Source organism: Symphodus melops (genome assembly GCF_947650265.1).
Source record: "Symphodus melops genome assembly, chromosome: 8".
NCBI classification, from domain to species: Eukaryota; Metazoa; Chordata; class Actinopteri; order Labriformes; family Labridae; genus Symphodus; species Symphodus melops.
The window spans coordinates 15,171,078-15,189,586 of NC_136698.1; the positions used below are offsets into that span (position 1 = coordinate 15,171,078).

The 18,509-nt window shown below is 38.8% G+C and overlaps 2 protein-coding genes across 16 annotated transcripts in view; both read right to left on the reverse strand.

The window, feature by feature from the left end:
• Window positions 1-238: 238 nt before the first annotated feature.
• On the reverse strand, window positions 239-7,526 carry mbd3b (methyl-CpG binding domain protein 3b). Of its 5 annotated transcripts, XM_079350406.1 has the most exons (8): window positions 6,879-7,526; window positions 4,736-4,804; window positions 3,978-4,137; window positions 3,377-3,514; window positions 3,078-3,168; window positions 2,713-2,890; window positions 1,896-2,048; window positions 239-1,555 (listed from the first exon to the last, which is right to left on the reverse strand). In XM_079350406.1, exons 1-7 carry the CDS (start codon window positions 6,890-6,892, stop codon window positions 1,901-1,903), a joined length of 798 nt encoding a protein of 265 aa, XP_079206532.1. In that variant the 5' UTR covers window positions 6,893-7,526; the 3' UTR covers window positions 239-1,555; window positions 1,896-1,900. The 5 variants fall into 5 exon arrangements, with proteins under 5 accessions (XP_079206532.1, XP_079206533.1, XP_079206531.1 ...); XM_079350407.1 differs by lacking the exon at window positions 4,736-4,804; XM_079350405.1 differs by lacking the exons at window positions 4,736-4,804; window positions 6,879-7,526 and adding an exon at window positions 5,111-5,526 and having other exon boundaries at window positions 3,087-3,168.
• Window positions 7,527-10,235: 2,709 nt separating this feature from the next.
• The window catches only part of tcf3b (transcription factor 3b), a 28,650-nt gene continuing 20,376 nt past the window's right edge, over window positions 10,236-18,509 (reverse strand). For 6 of the 11 annotated variants that reach the window (XM_079350394.1, XM_079350401.1, XM_079350400.1 and 3 more), the window contains 8 exons: window positions 18,249-18,434; window positions 17,499-17,610; window positions 17,133-17,280; window positions 16,760-16,813; window positions 16,117-16,170; window positions 14,518-14,756; window positions 14,249-14,400; window positions 10,236-13,679 (listed from right to left, as the gene is read on the reverse strand). In XM_079350394.1, coding sequence (XP_079206520.1) covers window positions 14,255-14,400; window positions 14,518-14,756; window positions 16,117-16,170; window positions 16,760-16,813; window positions 17,133-17,280; window positions 17,499-17,610; window positions 18,249-18,434 — 939 coding nt within the window. In that variant the 3' untranslated portion in view covers window positions 10,236-13,679; window positions 14,249-14,254. The remainder of the gene's footprint in view (window positions 13,680-14,248; window positions 14,401-14,517; window positions 14,757-16,116; window positions 16,171-16,759; window positions 16,814-17,132; window positions 17,281-17,498; window positions 17,611-18,248; window positions 18,435-18,509) is intronic. The other 5 variants (XM_079350398.1, XM_079350395.1, XM_079350392.1 and 2 more) reach the window with 3 other exon arrangements.

Here is an 18,509-nt window from a genome sequence, read left to right on the forward strand (position 1 = left end):
GAGAGTATAGAAGAGGTTCACAACATAATTCTATGTAAATGTACAAATTGCTTTTAGTTTTGAATAGAAGTGGTTGCTACACACTCCCCATGTATGGAGGCTGTGGTTCTCCAGGCAGGATTCGAATCAGACTTGTGGCTCCTTTCCCAACTCTATCCACCATCTTATCGCTACAATAAAGGCAAAAAAAGCCCACTCCAAAAAACCCCCCCAAAAAAACAACCACACTGACAACATATTTAGTGACAAATCGACTCATTTTTAATAATTATTACAATCAAATTCATTTCAGCATTCAGTGCCACATTGAATTAGGAATTTCATAATTTCAGCTGGAGACATTATTCATCCTCAAACATCGACAGGGTTAAAAACAAAACAAAACAAAAAAATATTTTTTCCGCAAATAAATGACATTAAAACAAAATCGTAAATGTAGTTTGCTGCATGACCATTTTTGTGCGTGGATTTACAAGGAGGCAGCATGTGTGTGGTAACATTGACACTTTGGAAAAGTGGACTGAAGCACAGCAATCTTTCACAACATCAGTCAGCACCTAAGATGATAAAAACAGTAGTAATTTTATCACAGAAAGAGGTTTCAAATCCGTTCTTTCCTTTACATTTGTGCTCAGCCCCATCACGTGTACCTTTGACTTTCCTTGAGTTTGGTTGTAAAACAGCAGAGCCTAAATGCTCAGCCACAGTTCAATACAAAGCAGACTTTACACACAGTTCAAACCTACAGCCGCTTTCCAATGACACGTCTCCTCTTTGGTCAATACTGAACAGAAATCAGGTTAACACCACTTACATTTAAGAAGATATTTCCATGATTGTACAGAAGGAAAAACTTGCTGCATTCAAACTACGCTATCTTCATATGTAACATCATCCACCTGGAGGTTAGCGCTGTTGCTAATTTTAATTAGCATTAAGTCTGCGTGGTAACATCTGAATTGGCTCCTTTAGAAAATGCGGCATGTGTGGTTTTTGTCCCACTAGTCATGGAGTGCATCATAAAATTGATAGAAGAAACATGTCAAAAGTACAAAACATCATTTCTAATCTGTTGAAACCAAAAAGTGACCCATAGCAGACACTGAATGTTCAATTTTGACAGATTGTCACAAAAAAATATACACCCATTTTAGTAAAAAATATGCTCACCAAACACTGACTGTGACACACTGTAGGCAAGTAATTATTCATTTATGTTAGTTCATTTGATGTAATTTCATGTAAAGGTTGTTTTTTTATTATTTTAAATGAAGAAAAAAAAATCAGCTTAGACATACGCCGAGAGTCCAGTGGAGGTAACGACAAATAGAAACATTTGACACTCCAGGTGTTCCAAAGTGGAAGACTGTTGTTTTAGGTTGTAAGGGGCTTGGAGGGAGTCAGGTTAAAATTAAAGTTTAAGTTGGGCTGCAGATACAAAGGGACAGTTCATCAGGGCTGGACTGCTGTGGGGCTCCTACTGTTCATGGTCGTGTGTGTGTGTGTGTGTGTGTGCGCGCGCGCAGGTGTTGAACAATGTGGGCATCACCAAACCCTACAAGAGGAAAGAAATGGGCATTAGAAGGTGAATATTGTCTTGTCTAGTATAGAGGTCTTGATATGCTTTCTGCTGCTAAAAACCTGTTTTAGCGAAAGCTGAAAGTCACACACACTAGGTAAACTGCACAATGCACCGTCCAGTTTGACTAGTGTTAGCGCTCCATACCGTGCGCAAAGGTTTCACTTTGGTCTGATGCTGAGGTCAAATGGTTTACTCAGGTTTTGCCAGCAGAGGACAGGGAAACAATTGTGCTTCGGCACGGTAAGGGAAAACCGTGCCTCATGTAAGTGAACCTTTATATTTGCTCATAGGCCTTAATCTTCCCCTTACCAACCTGTGCTATACGCTCTCCATATCTTCACTCCCATTGCCCTCGTCCTTCAGAACCTCCCCATCGCTTGCAGCCTCCTTGACGTGTGCCAACATATCTGCCATCAGTGCCTCCTCCAGCCTTTTCCTCACACTGTACACCAGTTCCTCCTGTTTCCTACATGTGAACACAACAGGAAGCTGTTACAGTTGGCAGTTACAGCTGCCTATAGCAACCAGAATCAGCGCAGGACAGATGGTTTGTTTTTACAGGGTCCCTCGTTCAGGACTGTGAGATTTATGAACAGATTTGTTCTGTTACCTTTGGTTGAATTAAAGATGACTAAGATGTTAAGGTGATTCCTAATTCTGTTCCAGCTCAATCCTGTTGCACTTGCTTTTGTGCTTTAATGTGCAAAATGGAGGTAAATATCACTTGAAGTGATTAAAAACCTCACATAGGGCACTATGCACATCTTGTTGTTAGAGACACTGAAGTAAATCTGGGCAGGATTTCTTCAACCTTATGGTTCAAAACACACATGCCGATACATTTACAGAAAGTTGCAACAATAACTGTCGTCTGGAACTCACTCTTACATATTTGCTCAAGTAATTAACAACTCTATTAAATATTGACAGTAAAAAAAAAAGTTGGTCTAAATGTCTTGATGTTGACAATTGAAGGGTGCTCTGCTGTTCAGTCTGAGTGACTTCAAAGCGAGACTGTTAGAGCTGAGAATGTTTATAATGCCCAATGATCTTACTTGTCGGTGACCATCGGTCCGTTATCTGATATATCAAATATACGTCAATGGGTCCTGTCTCTAGTTATCACCTACCTGATGTCCTCATCAGTGACTATGAACGCCTTGCAAAGTGGCTGTGTTGTATTGAGCCACACTCCCGGGTTCTTCTCCACAGCAGCAGATAGCTGGCCAGTGATGGGAGCAGCGCTGGTGTGCAGAGCGCTCGCAATAGCTGACAGGAGAGTCTTGTCTGTGCAGCCTGGACCGACACCTGAGAGACCACCAGAACACATTTAAAAGAAACATCAAAGCTCTGGGTAAAATGTATATTATCAAAAATAATGAAAAGAAAATGGTCACAAAAAAAGACTGACCAAATGACATGACAAATTGCCACTTTGCATAACTCAATGGGTTTTGTCTGAAAACATGTACTGTATGCATGATTTGTGTTTTACCTTGCAGACCTTTAGGTAGTTCCATTGTTTTCACAAGCTCCTCTGCGATGTCATATGCATTAAGACCACTGAGTTTCTTCTCCCAAAACAGCTGCAGATCAAAAGAGATGGGAGCTGGTAATATTAGCTGAAGGCTGTGTTAACCAATGAAAACAAAATCATCTTAAAAAATATGGTGCCAGTAAAGAAAACAAAACAAATCCATCCCAATTCTTCCTGGTTTAAAAGTTCAAGATGACGTGGTTCTTTCAGTTTTTTTATGATATCTTTTTCAAAAACAAATGGCAGAAGGTGTTCACCTGTCTGGGCTGGTCGACGGCTTTCTGAGGATCCGTCTTGACTTTGTTGTTTGGGTGGTTGGTTACCTTGGTAACAGGCTGCTTAAAGATAGAGGCCGTCTGTCTGACAGGGAGTGATGTATTCAAGTCTGGTTTGCCCTTGATAAAATAAAACAGAAGTAATGTCAAAATATGACACATTATTCCACAAGATTGTTGATAAAACTGTGCAGTCTGACCAGTATTGTTTACATGTGTTCAATGATATTTGACGTGAAACAAAGAGATCTGAATTGCTTCTGTAACCAGCAAATCCAAAGGAAGGATGCAGTATATTAACTTTTCTGGACATGTGCTTTGTTATATTTTATGTGTGTAAAACTAACCGCCATTTATATTTATCACCTCTGCAACATGATTATTAAATGTTTCCTTAAATGTCACTAAACAAGTCAGGCAGGACTTCAAAAGGGTAAAGTCATGTTTTACACAGGATTGAGTGATTTCCTAGACAGCCTTAGTCCACCTTTAATATTTAAGTGAGTGTGTTTTATTTGTAGTTCATGCTAAAAACAGGGTTCATACTGCAGTCTGAGGCACATCATGTGCTTGTTTGTCTCACCTTGTTCTGGTTGTTGTTATCATAGCGCAACCTCTGACGGTTCTTGTTCAGTTTGCTCATCAGCATCTTCCCTGTGCGGAAATCAAAGGAGCTGAGGTCCATCTGGTTACCAAGGTAACGGGCCAGCTGAGGCTTGCTCCGAAACTTCTTCCCAGATGGACTGGTAAGTGAAGCAGAGAGAAACCATCATACTTCTATCATATTTCACACAAAACAACAAATACAATAAAATCTACACGAATGACACCAGGGCTGAAAATAAAAACATAAAAAGGCAGGAAACACAGACGGACATGTTATACTTCAAAACACACACACACACAACAGACGGAGAAACTATAAACGTTAACAGAACATGCAACAAGTCAAAAGCAATAGAAGCAGTGCACATTCAAGTGACCAATGAAATCACATTACTTTGTGAAATGGATGCATTCACTGATTACTTCTCTACTTAAGTCATGTTACTTTTTTTTTTTTTTACAAACTTCACACATTAAATTAAGAGAACAAAATAATTGTACAAAGAGCTTTAACCTTTTCCTCTAAACTCCATCAAGTATGATGTATTTGTAGCAAAACGAAAGCAAATGTTTCAGAGAGGAAACATTGTAACTCCACCAGTGGGTGCAACAATATCTTTAGCCTAAGCAATGACCAACAAATAACTGTGGGTGGATACGTGCTAGTAACTCATGCAAATGTATCTTACATCACACACCACAGTTAACACCAGTAGGATTGTACAGATAGCCTACCACAAACTATACAACCGACCCGCCTCCCCCCTCTCTTGCCTCTGTTCCTCATCTTGTTCTTCTCCTCTGCTAAATAAAAACAAATCTGCCGTTGTAGATTCATTTCAAGAGGAAATCAAAAGTGTAAACTGAAATGAGACTGAGTTTTTATTCATGACAGGCCCCGTCAGGCGGAAGCTGCTGCTAGTAGCCTGCACGGTTGGATAGACTACTTCTTATCCCAACACTTGTGAGGGGAGCTGGCCTTGTTGCCCCCCCCCCTTCAACTCCCCAATCAAACTTTATAACGACCATCGTCACCCTTAAAGTACTCCGTCGGTACACTCGGTGACATGTGCACAAATTAAGTTTTGTAAGCCCTCGTTCGTTTAGTACCTAAAATAATAGACATCGCTTTTTCCAGCTGACAAACCCGACTTTCTGGTCACTTCTTCCATTTTCCAGCCCTTGGGGAGAGCAGTGCAATCCCACCTTTTCTTCTCCATTTCCCACGCGAGAAGCCTATGAATCCACTAAAAGTTATAGAAACAAAACTGGATTTAAAGAATTATGTCGATTTTTTTGTTTGATGGCAGGTCTTTTGCTTCCTACGCTTTTGTTTCGACCATGTTACTACATGCGTCCTCTGTAATGGGATCTCCCTGCTAACAACATCTCATCTCTTTGTCGTCGAGCAGATCGCTCCGCCGCGGACCTCAGCCACACCACTACCTGCCTGTCTCGCCGAAGCACGAGGGCTACATCCGCAAGGAAAACATAGGACACGCCGGCTGCATCTCCGCACCGCGAGGCAACCAGCACAAGACGGGAAGTTAATTATGACTTCAGAATAAATAAATAAAAAACTTTTTGTGCGTGTCATGGAATAAAAGCGTCCAAAGAGAACCACAATCAAAAGAGACACAATGTGTTTTCATACTATGTGTTTCAGTTTACACACTGTTTATTTGTGCTTAATTATTCTTGTAGAGTAAAAACAACACGAAAATATTAGATAAAATAAATAAACAAAAAGTACGAAATTGTGAGCTGACATAGAATTAAGTTATCAATGTTTTCAGTATTGCCCTTAACGCAGCCATACAATTCACTAATTAAAATCTAGTGACATTATAAACGAGATTACATTTTTTGAATAACGTTACAGTAGTCAACAGAACGTTTTTAAAAAAGTACAAGACGATGATATTCATAATTACATGACAATTTAATAGACTTAATGTTGACAATTTGAAATTCTTAGTATTGTAATATATATTATTTACTGTTGTTATATTATTATTTCAAGTTCGATTTCTTGGCTTTCTTATTTCGCGTGTTTAGAAAGTAAGATTACAAAGGGGGACATATATTTAAATGTTCTGCTTAGTTAGCTTAAAATGTGTTTATTTAATCATAAACTAAAAATAAAACACGACCACTGAGGACTAGAGTACGATTCATTATTTAATCTTAAATCTTTTGTTTTGTGAGGTTTTACCGGAAGTCTTAAATTATGCTGATTCCTAGCACAACGTCAGTGTTAATGTTAAGGAAAACAAAAGCTATTTGCAGCACATAAATAATAATCACACACATATATAATAACTATCGATGATACCGTTTGATAATTATTTGGAGTGCATGCCGTCAAATGTCTCCATACACTTGTAGCATGCTCAGCTATCCACGAAATGTTGAAGTTTGGTGTAAGCTAGCGACATGAATCTCTCCATGACAATGCCAGTCGTTGTCAAGAGAGCTTCAAGCCGGTTTTTATGAATGAACAAAGTCAATCTTATCGATTAGAACAGACACCATTTTTAATGCATTGTATGAATCTACACAGGCTTCATGTATGTACCGAAGCAGATACATCATTTGCTTCTTCTCGCACGGCACTGTCGTCGCAATATACCCATACCATTTACAAAATGAGCTTCAAGTACAACAAAAACCACAAACATAATATGATGCCGTAAAGGCGGATATATTAGCGTTAAAGCACACGGCATTGCTGTTTGCAAAAAGCGAGACCACCGAGTGCATATCGACCTAATCGATGTTAATAAACACATTTCCAGATATATTTACGAGAGCGACGTATTTTGCGTCAAACCACAGGTACAAGTTAGATGCTTTTAATGTCAAATAATATACTTACTCGTTTTTATCCATCTTGAAGACACTATCGCTTTCACCCTCTCGCTATGTTAAATCCCTTCTCCCCTCTCCTCTTTCAGTCCCCTCCCCCTCCGATGGGAGAAATGAAAGACATTATCCACGCAAATTTGGCTGATAAAATAATGCCCTGCCAAACCTTAAGTCATCTCTGTGCACAACAGGAACTAAAAAACTATGTTTATTAGTATGCACAGCAATTACGTATAAGATCATTGACATCTCCACTCTGTTAAATGTAAATTTTATTTCACATTATATGTAATCTTAATCAGTTGGCAAACATAAAATATACTTAGGCTTTACTATCAAATTAACATCATTTAAAATATGTAGTTACTGACAAAAACATTGAATATAAAGTGTTTAATCACAAAACATGTAAGTTTCCCATTACCAAGCAATTTTAACAACACAAGTTGGATGTTTTTAAAATAACTGGACACATTGGGGTAAATTATAGTTTTATTCACATTAAATAATACTGGATCAAGAACAGCATTTGTATAGTGCATCCCGTAGTCCAAACTCCTAACAAGCTAGCAGTGACTGATTGCTGAGCCATGGCATCCCCCTTAAGCTTGCGTTGTGTGAAAGCAATCCACCCATGTGCCCTTTCCCAAGATCTGGTCCTGTAGGCAAACACACAGCCCATTCATTACTAAAAAAGGTACATAAACATATGTTTAATTGTGTATTAAGCACACACTTCCTGCATCTGAGTTTGAATTTCTGAAGAGATTCAAGGGATGGTACGAGGGTTTGGGTGGTGTCGTGATCATAAACTGATTCTGTTTTTTCAAATACATCTGTACATTTGTCATCTGAATAGCTTAAAAAGATCAGTGTGGTCTCTATGCCTATTGATCCCAACCTGCAGTTGACCTAGGTTAATAATACCTACATACGTTTTAAAATAACAGGCTGACCTCAGTATGGGGTTGCCTATGCAGAGACATGACTAAAGTTTGATCAACGTGTGAGGTTCTTACACCTGGTTTGGCCTACAGCCCTCAGCATCTTAAAATAAGAACAGAAGTGGTGCTGAAGCAAAAGAGCAACCCACTTTGACATCGCTAACAGTGTGAGAATAGAACATCTCAGGATGACAAGAGTTTGTTATAATGACAATAAACTCACAATTGAGTTGTGCAAGACTTTACTCATCCTTGGTGAACTTCCCTTTAATGTACGGCACATAGTCTAGAAATAACCTCCAGTCTGTGAAGTGAACGAGGGCCACTCCACCAACTGTTCCCCAGGCGACCATGTTTGGTACCCTAATGGAAGAAACAACGAGATTAGTAAATAAGAGAGACCTCCACACAAATCTGTGATGTAAGTATAGGAAGCAACGTGCATTTCACATACTTTCATATACTGTGATTTAAATAATAAAAAAACTTTATTCCGGAGAGAGGGGCTTAACTTGTTGTGAACACATCAAAGCACAAATAAGTTATCAGTTTATTACTCAACAATGAGAGGAAAAATGTCTGATCAGGCTGTATCTATTTTCAATCACTTGCTCATAAACAGATTCATCAGTTACAAGTGCTTATTATAATTACTGACAGCTCTTAGTGTGTACATGTCATTGCATATCTATGGTTACACACAAACAGTATAATTAAACGTGAAGCAGTCATAATGTCTTGAAGAAAAGTGATAAATTCAACCAAGTTACTAAGCCTTAATTTCACTTACACTAAAGGCTGATAACAAAAACAACTACAGATTGGTAAAACTATTCAAATCAAACATGACACGCTCTAATAAAATAAATGTAAAATTAAGACAGGGAAATACAACATATTTAGGGTGACCAAACGTCCTCCTTTGCCCGGACATGTCCACTTTTTATGTCCTGTCCAGGGCGTCGGGGGGGGGGGGGGGGGTTTATAAAATCATGAAAATGTCCGGGGTTCACTGATTTTCATGGAACCATCAAGCTTGTACTTAAATTGACCGGCGCAAAATACTACGTTAGCTACTTCGTTGCGTGACGTAATTCTCGAGAGGCTGCTTTGTGGGCGGTTCTGTGACGTGCACGTGCACAGGGAACAGCAGACAGTGGCAACAGAGCTGACAGCGGAGCAGCATTGATTGCACACAAAATGCTGAAGCGTAAGTGCAGCTTCACAGATGAACTACAAAAAGACTTGTATGCTTATTTGTTGAGCAACTGGAAACTGCTGGGAAAGACCAGTTCTGCAGAAAATATGGATGGGCAGACAAGGAGGATGAAGAAGAAAAACAGGATGAATAAGACCAAAAAAAAATGATTAAAAGTAGGTCATTTTTGTTTGTTAAGTTAGTATTTTTGTGAGCATTTTTTCTAATTTATTATTTATCTTGTTACCTTGAAAAGGGATATATTAAAAGCTGGATTTTGTAACACAAAGAGTTCATATTTTCACATTTATTTGACAAGAGAGCTATTATTTTGTTACAGGTAGTTACATGCCTCATTACAGAAGTTACATTTGCACCATTGAGGCTTAATAAATCCTGATCATAGACCTCTGAGAAGCCTTTCTGAATTTGTGTCTCATGGCCGTCCAGTGTCCTCTTTTTTGGAAATCAAAATATGGTCACCCTAACATATTGTATTTAATGAGATTAACTTTTAAGTCAGTCTTCAACACGTTTAAGATAGTTATTTTTTCAGTTCTAATACTGATTTATATCATACTCCTCCTTGTAAACCTAAATGTTCAGTTCAATAAACATGTTACTGTCCAACTAAGTCAATAAGATATAAACAAGCTAAGCTAAATGCTAATCGGTCACAGAAGGACACAGAAGCGAAGATAACTTCATTTAACCAGGAAGAAAGTATTCATTAAATATTTCCTTACCGATACTCTACCTTGGTTTGTGAAATAACTTACCACGCCCGAACGATACCAACGTACTTGCTGCCAATGAATTTATTGAGTATTTTCTGGACCATCCTGACCTTCTCTGTGGTACTTCTTTACGCCCATGCAATGTTTAGGTCCCGCCAGGGCTGCCTCTTCTTATGCCTGTTTAAAATAAACTGTCTGCGTGCAAAGGCTCTGGGTCGTCTCAGGCCACCGTTTAAATCTGTCTCAGTTCATAACATAGGACGTTTAGAAATCCATTTAGTCTCGTCTTTGACAACTATACAGCTACAACGAATACGCCACACTAACAAATGTTTATAAAGTTAACATTGATAATCTGGTATCATATTCATATCTTAAATGTAATGGGGCTATGCCTTGCTTTGTTACATAACCATAATAATGCATCCGTTTCTGACCTTCCACCAGCAAAGGAAAATATGAACAAATTCACTTTCCAAACTACAGTAAACCCTTTATTACAATGTTTTCCTTTATTTTTCCTTTTATGTATACAATTTCAAAAGCCAGACATTGGAAAAGGTATAATCTGTTATTAAAAATGGCACATTTATTGCTACATTACTGTTATATACAGGACAGTTCTCAACTATATATATTTATATATATATAAAAAAAGATGATGAGATTGAGTGAGGCACTGAGGACCCTGCAGGGGTCAACAATGTCCTCACGCCAAGATGTCAGGCTCTTTACCTGTGAATGTGTTTAACACTCAATATCCACTCCCCTTTAAATTCAACAAAGATGACAATTGTTGAAAACATGTCGTTTTTACTGCTTTCTTTTACCATAACAAGTTCAAACCCATCAACTGAACATTTACATCATAATCTAATGTCATTTTCTGTTTACATTATGTGCGCTTGCAGAGGTCAGTTTGCTATCCGCAAATTTTAAAATGTCAATATTGGGACTTTTGTTAAGCAATAGGGTTTCTAAAAAAATTAGTTGAGTATGTAGTTTTTAGGCTAATGGGATCTTCATACATACTGAATGCCATGGAGTCAGTATTTCCCTTTTAACAAATCTGCAATATCAAACGGTAAAACTTAAAATTCAACTCTGAAAGAAGTGATCAGGACCTCTTACTAATAGTTACTGTTTAAGGTATCAAAGGGCTGGAAGAGGCAAGATCAAAGGTGGAAAGTTTCACTGGAGACTAAATATACTGTAAGTCACTGCAACAAAGGCCTTGCACTCTGATGAACAGAAATGTAAAATGCTCCAAATCGTTAGAGGCTCCAGCTAAGACAAAATAAAACTCACTCCCTACATTGAAATTGATACATACATGTTAATGTGCATCAAAAGCAGACAATTAGAGCCACAAGCAGTATCTCTTGAACCCATAATGTCATCTGATTTTGCAATATAGGGCAGATAGAAAGAAAACTCATGATCTGGACCCATGACCTTAACTAAAACAGCAGTTTGGACAATATAATCCAGTTGAATAATTAGAAAGAAAAAAAATGAATAAAAACTAAACAAGATCTACATAACATTTATTTATTTAACTAGATACACTGAAAGAAAATCTCTTTATACCATTTTAACTTCTTCCTGAAAATTGAAAAAAGCATTAGGAGAAGGAAGGGTGGGGGAATGAACAAGTACCTCTTTAATCTCCATGATAAATGAAATGATATGGTTCACAAAATAAAACTGTCTTAAATGAAAAATACAAGTTCAGGCACTGATAAGGTATCACTCTCCCATCATGTTAAGTCTTGAGAATGAAAAGGCCACACTATTGATTTGTATAGGTCTTTTTCTTCATCTCTTTTTTTTTTGTAGAAATTTAACACAAAATGCTCTCCCTCCCATTTGTGATTACATGTTGGGAAAAAAAAACCATTCACAACATGACATGACATGGGAATAACATCACAATAACACTGTTTTGTTCTCCATATTATCCATTACCTTACACCCAAATACCGACGTCTGCCTCTGAAATAAATGTGCAGGCGACTACAAAGTGAGCTGCACACTGAGAGCCACTTAGTTGTGGGCAGACATTAGAAAAAGGTGAAATGAAAACTATTATACTGTACTGAGGGGGAAAAAAAGGAAACAGGAAAAAAATGAAGGGGATCCACATTTGTATGGTAGCTACATTCAAAAACCAGTTGCATAATTACTGTTAGAGACAAAAATCCTCTCCCACATTTTTCCTCTGTGTCACACTGCTTAAGCAAGAATGCCTCAACAGGACCGTGGCACAGACAGCGTCCACATGCCCCCAAATGGAAAGAAAAAAAGTTCATCTGGGGAGCTGATAAGCATTACAACTTAAACTGGAATAAAGGATACACAAAACACTTTCGACATTTTCTTTTTTTTCATCTGATGATGCAAGTCCTCTGCAATTCTGTTTCAATTTTGAGTTAATTTTTGAACAATTTCAGTTTTATGTCAAATATCCCCTTATTCAGCTCATCTACAATACACTCTAAACTTCAAACTAATATTGCCATTTATGTAAAAAATCTACAATGTATAGACTAACAAAAAATATATATTCTTATATATATTTAATTTTGAAAAATGAAACGTTTCAGAGTAATGCATGAAGTGAATTTACACGTCACACTTCTCTCGGTAAGAAACTTGAGAACAGACTTACTCACGAGGAAGGTGAGGGGCTGTTATTCAGTGGGAATGCTCATTTAGGAAAAGAAAGCCCGGCACACAAAGGCTTGTCTGCTTCAAACAAACTGAGGACTGTTGAGATCCCTCCATCAAAAGGAATCCAGAGTTTTTTTCGTCTTTTACAGAAAATCAATAAAGGGGAAAAAACTTGAGCTGTAAAGTCTGCTGGCATTGACAGTAAACCATTTCAAGAAAGTAAGAGCACTAAGTGGAGTTTATCACTTAGCAAGTGTCTCCAATGGCTTTTTTAACACGACTTTCAGGGACTAAAATGCAACACAGATCGACACTTTTCTTCCAGCTTGAACCTACAAAACTGTGCTTTGTCTTTTCCACCTATGCCTTAGTATATAATGCAGTACGAAAACCTGAACCTATAACAGAGGCTTACTGGAGTAAGTCTGAAATGTTGTGGTCAACTTATAGGAAGAACAGTTTTGTTGTTGACAGATTCAACTCCGAAAATTGTTAGGTTTTTAATAAAGGACTTTTTTTTTCCAGTGTCCAGATTGTGGACTTTTGGACTGTCAAAACTTTGACCTTTCCCTTGTGTCCTTTCTTTCACCTTCCTCAAACATCTTCTGATAAGATCAAGGCAAGGTCAGCGAATTTAGACAATTCAACTTCAACTATTGGCTTGGTTACATAACATATGTAAGACTGTACCATCACGCTGGGAATGACATACATTAAAAAAATAATTGCTCATACAAATGAGCAATCCCTCACAATAAATGTTCCTCACATGTCAAGCAATTTGCTTAAATGTCAAATAGAAAACATGTAACAATTAGGCACAAATCCTTGATTTAATTTGTGTTTGTTTAGGTCTCCTTCCTTTGACAAGAGCACCTCTCGGCAGTGTGTGAAGTCCCAATTTGTGGCAGGACAAAAAGTACTCCGGAGTTCCATCATCTTGTGGAAACCAAGAAGAAGAAAAAAAAAAAAAAAAGGATTTTACATGTATAAAACAAAGCAAAACTAAAAAAAAAAAAAAAAAAAAAAAAAAAAAAAGTTCTTCACATTTGAGCTTGTAGTCATGGTTGGGAGTGTGACAAACAGGCTGTGTCAGTTTTGGCAGTATGCATGTGTGTACGAGTGTGTGAATGTGCATCTTGAAACTTGAACGGACAATACACAGACATGTCCACATATACACACACACACTGAGAATAATGGGTGGAAGAAATCTGTTAAGGCCACGTCCTCTGACAGCCAAGGAAACACCACTGGATCTGGAAAAAGGAAGGATCACATAAAATATGATTTAGTTGTTTCTCATTAAACTACACTATGGACAACACAGAGATCACCGCCTTCACAAAGTTCCATGTTTGAGTTATAGTCCTGAAGATTTTCACTTCACATCCTTATTGCCTCTTCTTATAAATCACTTATATTTGTTGCAATGCATAAACAACGTTTTGAAACTTAACTATAAAATGATCATGATTGGTAAATGAAGTCTACTCCACTCAAAAGTAGGATTTAAGTAGCTGCATATAAATTAAGTGTTCACAGGAAATGACAAACCAATATACAGTATATGAGGCCACAATACAGAGGGTAACGGCTAATCAAAAATGTGACTTTGTTAACTGTTGATTGTTAACAAACACATTATTTTATAATAGTTCGTCCCTTTATTCTTGTAACATTGCTACTGATTCTAGCTTTAAAGGTTTCGATATTCAAATAATCATCCATGTTAAAAAAAAAAGAAGTATATTGTCGATAATTATCGAGTAAGGGATTTAAGAATGAGTAAAAGCACTTTATTAAAAGGTTGATGTTCAAGGCCTACCTGGTGTTACATGTGGCCAACTGGGTTGTGGCCATCTCCTCCCATACTGGGATGGCCTCCTGAAAGCTGCATGGGTGGTTCACCCACCACGCCAGACACCTTCTCCTCCTCGCGACGTTTTAGACATGCCGCCTTGGGGTTAAGATTACGCTCTAACAAAGAAAGGAAGAACAAAAAGTGCTGGCTCAGTATAAAAGAACGACAAAGTGCTTATTTAGTGGAGGTGAAACGTAACCGTGTCTTCCATCATTGATGTGCTGCAGACTGACCTCTGACTTGTTGTTCTAAATTGAGGATGACATTGACAGCTTGATGCAGGATTAGAAGTTTGGTCTGAGGTTTGTCATGGCTGAGGTGCAGCTGGCACATCCTTCCAAGCTCCTTAAACGCCTCATTGATGTCCCGTACTCTGAGACGCTCTCTGGCATTGTTAGCCACTCGCCGTTCCTTCTCGCGTTCCATCTTCACCTCAGGAGGAAGATCTTCATCATCTTCCTCTTCATCTCTACTACTCAAAAATAGAGAAGAGATAATGATTACACAGGCAGGACAACACTTCAAACCATACTATCAGATACATGAGTATGTAAGAGTATATGCTACATCATGGCTAGCATCTATCTGTTCAGAGGCAGAGTCAGTAGCTCTTTCCTAAAAAAATTGAGTCAAGACTCGTATTGTCACTCAATCTTCACTTATGGGCCACCGTACATATGTGGTGGTGAGTGTGTCTGCCTGTATTTTGCTGTTTTGGTAGACTTAAGAAGTATCTGGATGGGGAGCGAGTGTATTTCCTTCAGCAACTGACAGCGCACCGGGAAGTACAGGACAGACGCGGATGTAGTGGCAAAGAAGAGAAAATTTAAATAAGGAGGCAAAATGCCAAGCAGATAAAGTTTATTCCAAAAGGAGGACAGTTAGCTTTTGCTGGCTTGCTAAATAATCTGCCATTTATTTACATTGAATATAATATTCTCAGGGAAGCTTGCAGTGTAGATATAAGAAGTCCTTCTAGTGAGGATGAGCCCAGGAGAAGGGGACCAGTTTGAATGTTGTTTTTACTGACTCGACCATTACATTTAGTCTCAAAAGTAGAGACAGTCCACAGGTGAACTTAGTACTGAATGCACACACGTGATGTGAAAAGTTTCACACTCATAAGACTTACATAATGCTAAAATAAACTAAATCGATGAAGCAGCAGTTTAAATGTAAATAATAGAAATAATAGAGATGCAATCAGCCTGAGAAGTGTACAAAGCTGTATGTGTGCATTGTTTGTGTTCTTTAGGAGGGGGATGCACAATGGGCTGTGGCTTCAGCTCCACAACTCTTCAAAGAGTGTCAATGAACAGACTTTTATGTACAAGGTGCGAGATTCACAGCCCAGTGAAGTTTTGCCTTCAAAATGAATGTCACAAAGGTGTAATGGGGGGGACGAAGTGAGCCCCCCTCTGTACTGTCTATGGAGGTAGTAACATGCGTTACAGGGGCGAGACAGCTGGGCCAGCGGGGGAGCGCAGCACTGTGTGTTTGTGCATGTCAGACTGTGTGTGTACTCAGCACTCCCGCTGTGCAGTTGCCGTGATCTGCCACGCTTCCACAACCTCAAAACACACTGTGAATCCAGACTGGAAGATTACGCCGTCGCGAAACAATATGAATGTACAAAGACGTGATGACAGCTGAGCTTTCGTTCCTGCGTCATAGCAGTATTACAGACGTTAGCGTTTTACAATGTTTCTACAAATCAAAAAGCAGGTTTTTGTTCCACATACATGCGCTTTCAGTGAGCCCAGGCGCATTAACAGACACTTTGGGTGAGCTCACAAAGCACGACAAATGTATTCTCCATCGGAGAAACTTACTCATCTTTCTCATCTGAAAGGCTAGAGAGCATCTGGAGGGTAAACGCCTCCTTTCTGAAAACGTGACATAAAGGGAGGGGGATTTCAACAGTGTTAAAAATTGTACCTAACAGAGGTGTAATGGGGGGGACGAAGTGATCCCCCCTCTGTACTGTCTTTAGAGGTGGCAACATGCGTTGCAGGGGCAAGAAAGGATCAGCTGGACCAGCGGGGGAGCGCAGCACTGTGTGTTTGAGCAAGTCAGACTGTGTACTCAGCACTCCCGCTGTGCCGTTGCCATGATCTGCCACTTATGTACAACCTCGAAACACACTGTGAATCCAGACTGGAACACCAATATTACGCCATCACGAAACAATATGAATGTACAAAGAGGTGATGACAGCTGAGCTTTCGTTCCTGCGCTGTCACAGCACTGCAGTCTGTTGTGTTGCATGGTTTCCAAATTAACCCTTTTGTTAGGAGTAAAGGCTTTCATGTTCTTTGTAACAAAGAACATTCAATGATTCAATCAAATTGAGATTACGTTAGCATTTTACAATGTTTTAGACGCATGCGCTTTCAGTGAGCCCAGGTGCATTAACAGATACTTTGAGTGAGCCCACAAAGCACAACAAATGTATTCTCTAACGGAGAAACTTACTCGTCTTTCTGGTCTGTAAGGCTAGAGAGCATCTGGAGGGTAAACGCCTCCTTTCTGAAAACGTGACATGAAGGGAGGGGGATTTCAACAGTGTTAAATACCTAACATGATCTGGGCATTGATGGGACACAGGACAGTGGAGATGACTAACATGAAAAAAAACTGTCATTTCAAAGCTAATATGTTGAACCTTACAGCAGACCTATCTTTAATAAGTTGTACTATATTTTTAAAAAAAATGGTAATTATGTCCAGAAAATATCCACCTTTGTGGGATGAAATATTTCAAATTGACAGTATAAACTATGCTGTACAAGTTTGTGGTAAAAACAATCCAGAGGTGAAGATTAGAAAACAGGCAGGAAAGTCTTACCTTGTTCGACTACGCGCTACCTTGGAGTCCTTCTTTTCATCTTCTGATTTGTCAGCAACAGATGAATTCTCATCATCCTCTTTGTCTTCTCTTTTGATGTCTGAGCTGCTGGAGGAGTGTGTGGAGCGAGCCATACCACCAGGGAGACCTAAGGACAAACGCAAAGACATGACGATCTTGTTAAATTGCAATTGAGCTAAGAGATATACTACGAGATATACTACTAAGAGATATACTAAGAGATATACTACTAAGAGATATACTACTAAGAGATATACTACAAGTGATGAATGCGGAAAGCTCAAATTAAGCAGAGAGGTAATGAGAAGGTCTTTTCCGAGTGAAAACCAATTTAGTAGGACTTACTGGTAAAGCCTTCTGGTTGGCCGACTGACGGTGTTGGTCCGGATGCATGATGACCGTGCAGCAAAGTGCTGCTGGGAGGAAGACCAGTGGGCTCCTCGTGTTTCCCTCCCTGCTGATGAAGATGGAGAACCATAATGTGCGTAACACAAGACACACAAAACAAAGGGTTCCTCAAACAAAATGCCCTTTTCTTCCTCGAGTAAATCATGTGAAAAAAAAAAAAAACGTTAAATCCCTTATTCAATTTCCTGAATGACGTATTTAAAGATGGAACTCACTTAACATGAACAAAAAAAAAACTGTTTAATGAACTGCTTGCAGTTTCACTTTTGACCAGCAGATGGAACAAAATATAGTTTGAATAGTGTTTGACTTGTTTTTTCAGTAGTAGTATTCTTTGTAAATTGATTTTTCCTTCATTAGAAGAACACAAAACTAAAAAAAACTAAAAAAAATTCAAAAGAAAAAAAAGGTGGTCATATACACGAATGGTATAAAATCATGGTTAGTAATCAGCCTTAAGTCATCACATTCACTCTCAATTAAACCAAAGTTGTTTTGGTATTATAACATCCTCTTAGTGGATTTTAAAGTTGACAGTCTCTTGTCTGATCAGATGAGCAGGGACGTCCCTTAACTCACATTGATAGTTAAGAAAGCTCTCCAGAAACACAACAGAGCACTTCAGTTTGCTTCATGTTGATGTCAAAAATGTCTTGAAACACACATTGAGCAGAGTAGATGACTCACCATAGCAGGATGTCTGTTACTGAGGGCAAGACTGGCATTGGGGAAAGCTGGAGAGAGGCCACCGAGGCCCCCGTTGTGTACAGAGGACAGCAGGCTGTGCATGTCGGCGCCATCTAGGCCCTGGCCCACAGCATGGCTACGCAGTACATGGATGGCCTCCTCCAAACGGTCTTCCATTTTACTTTGCTATATAAATACATTTAATGACTTATCAAGTGAGTTTGTTCTTCGAGCATGAATAACATAAAATATGGACGTACA

Excerpts from the sequence above, each read along its gene's own strand:
- mbd3b (XM_079350404.1), bottom strand. The coding sequence starts at position 5,220 with ATGGAGAAGAAAAGGTGGGATTGCACTGCTCTCCCCAAGGGCTGGAAA. Across the intron at positions 3,515-3,977 it reads ATAACAACAACCAGAACAAG|GGCAAACCAGACTTGAATAC; the intron begins GTGAGACAAACA and ends TATTTTATCAAG. Across the intron at positions 3,169-3,376 it reads CCGTCGACCAGCCCAGACAG|CTGTTTTGGGAGAAGAAACT; the intron begins GTGAACACCTTC and ends TTTGATCTGCAG.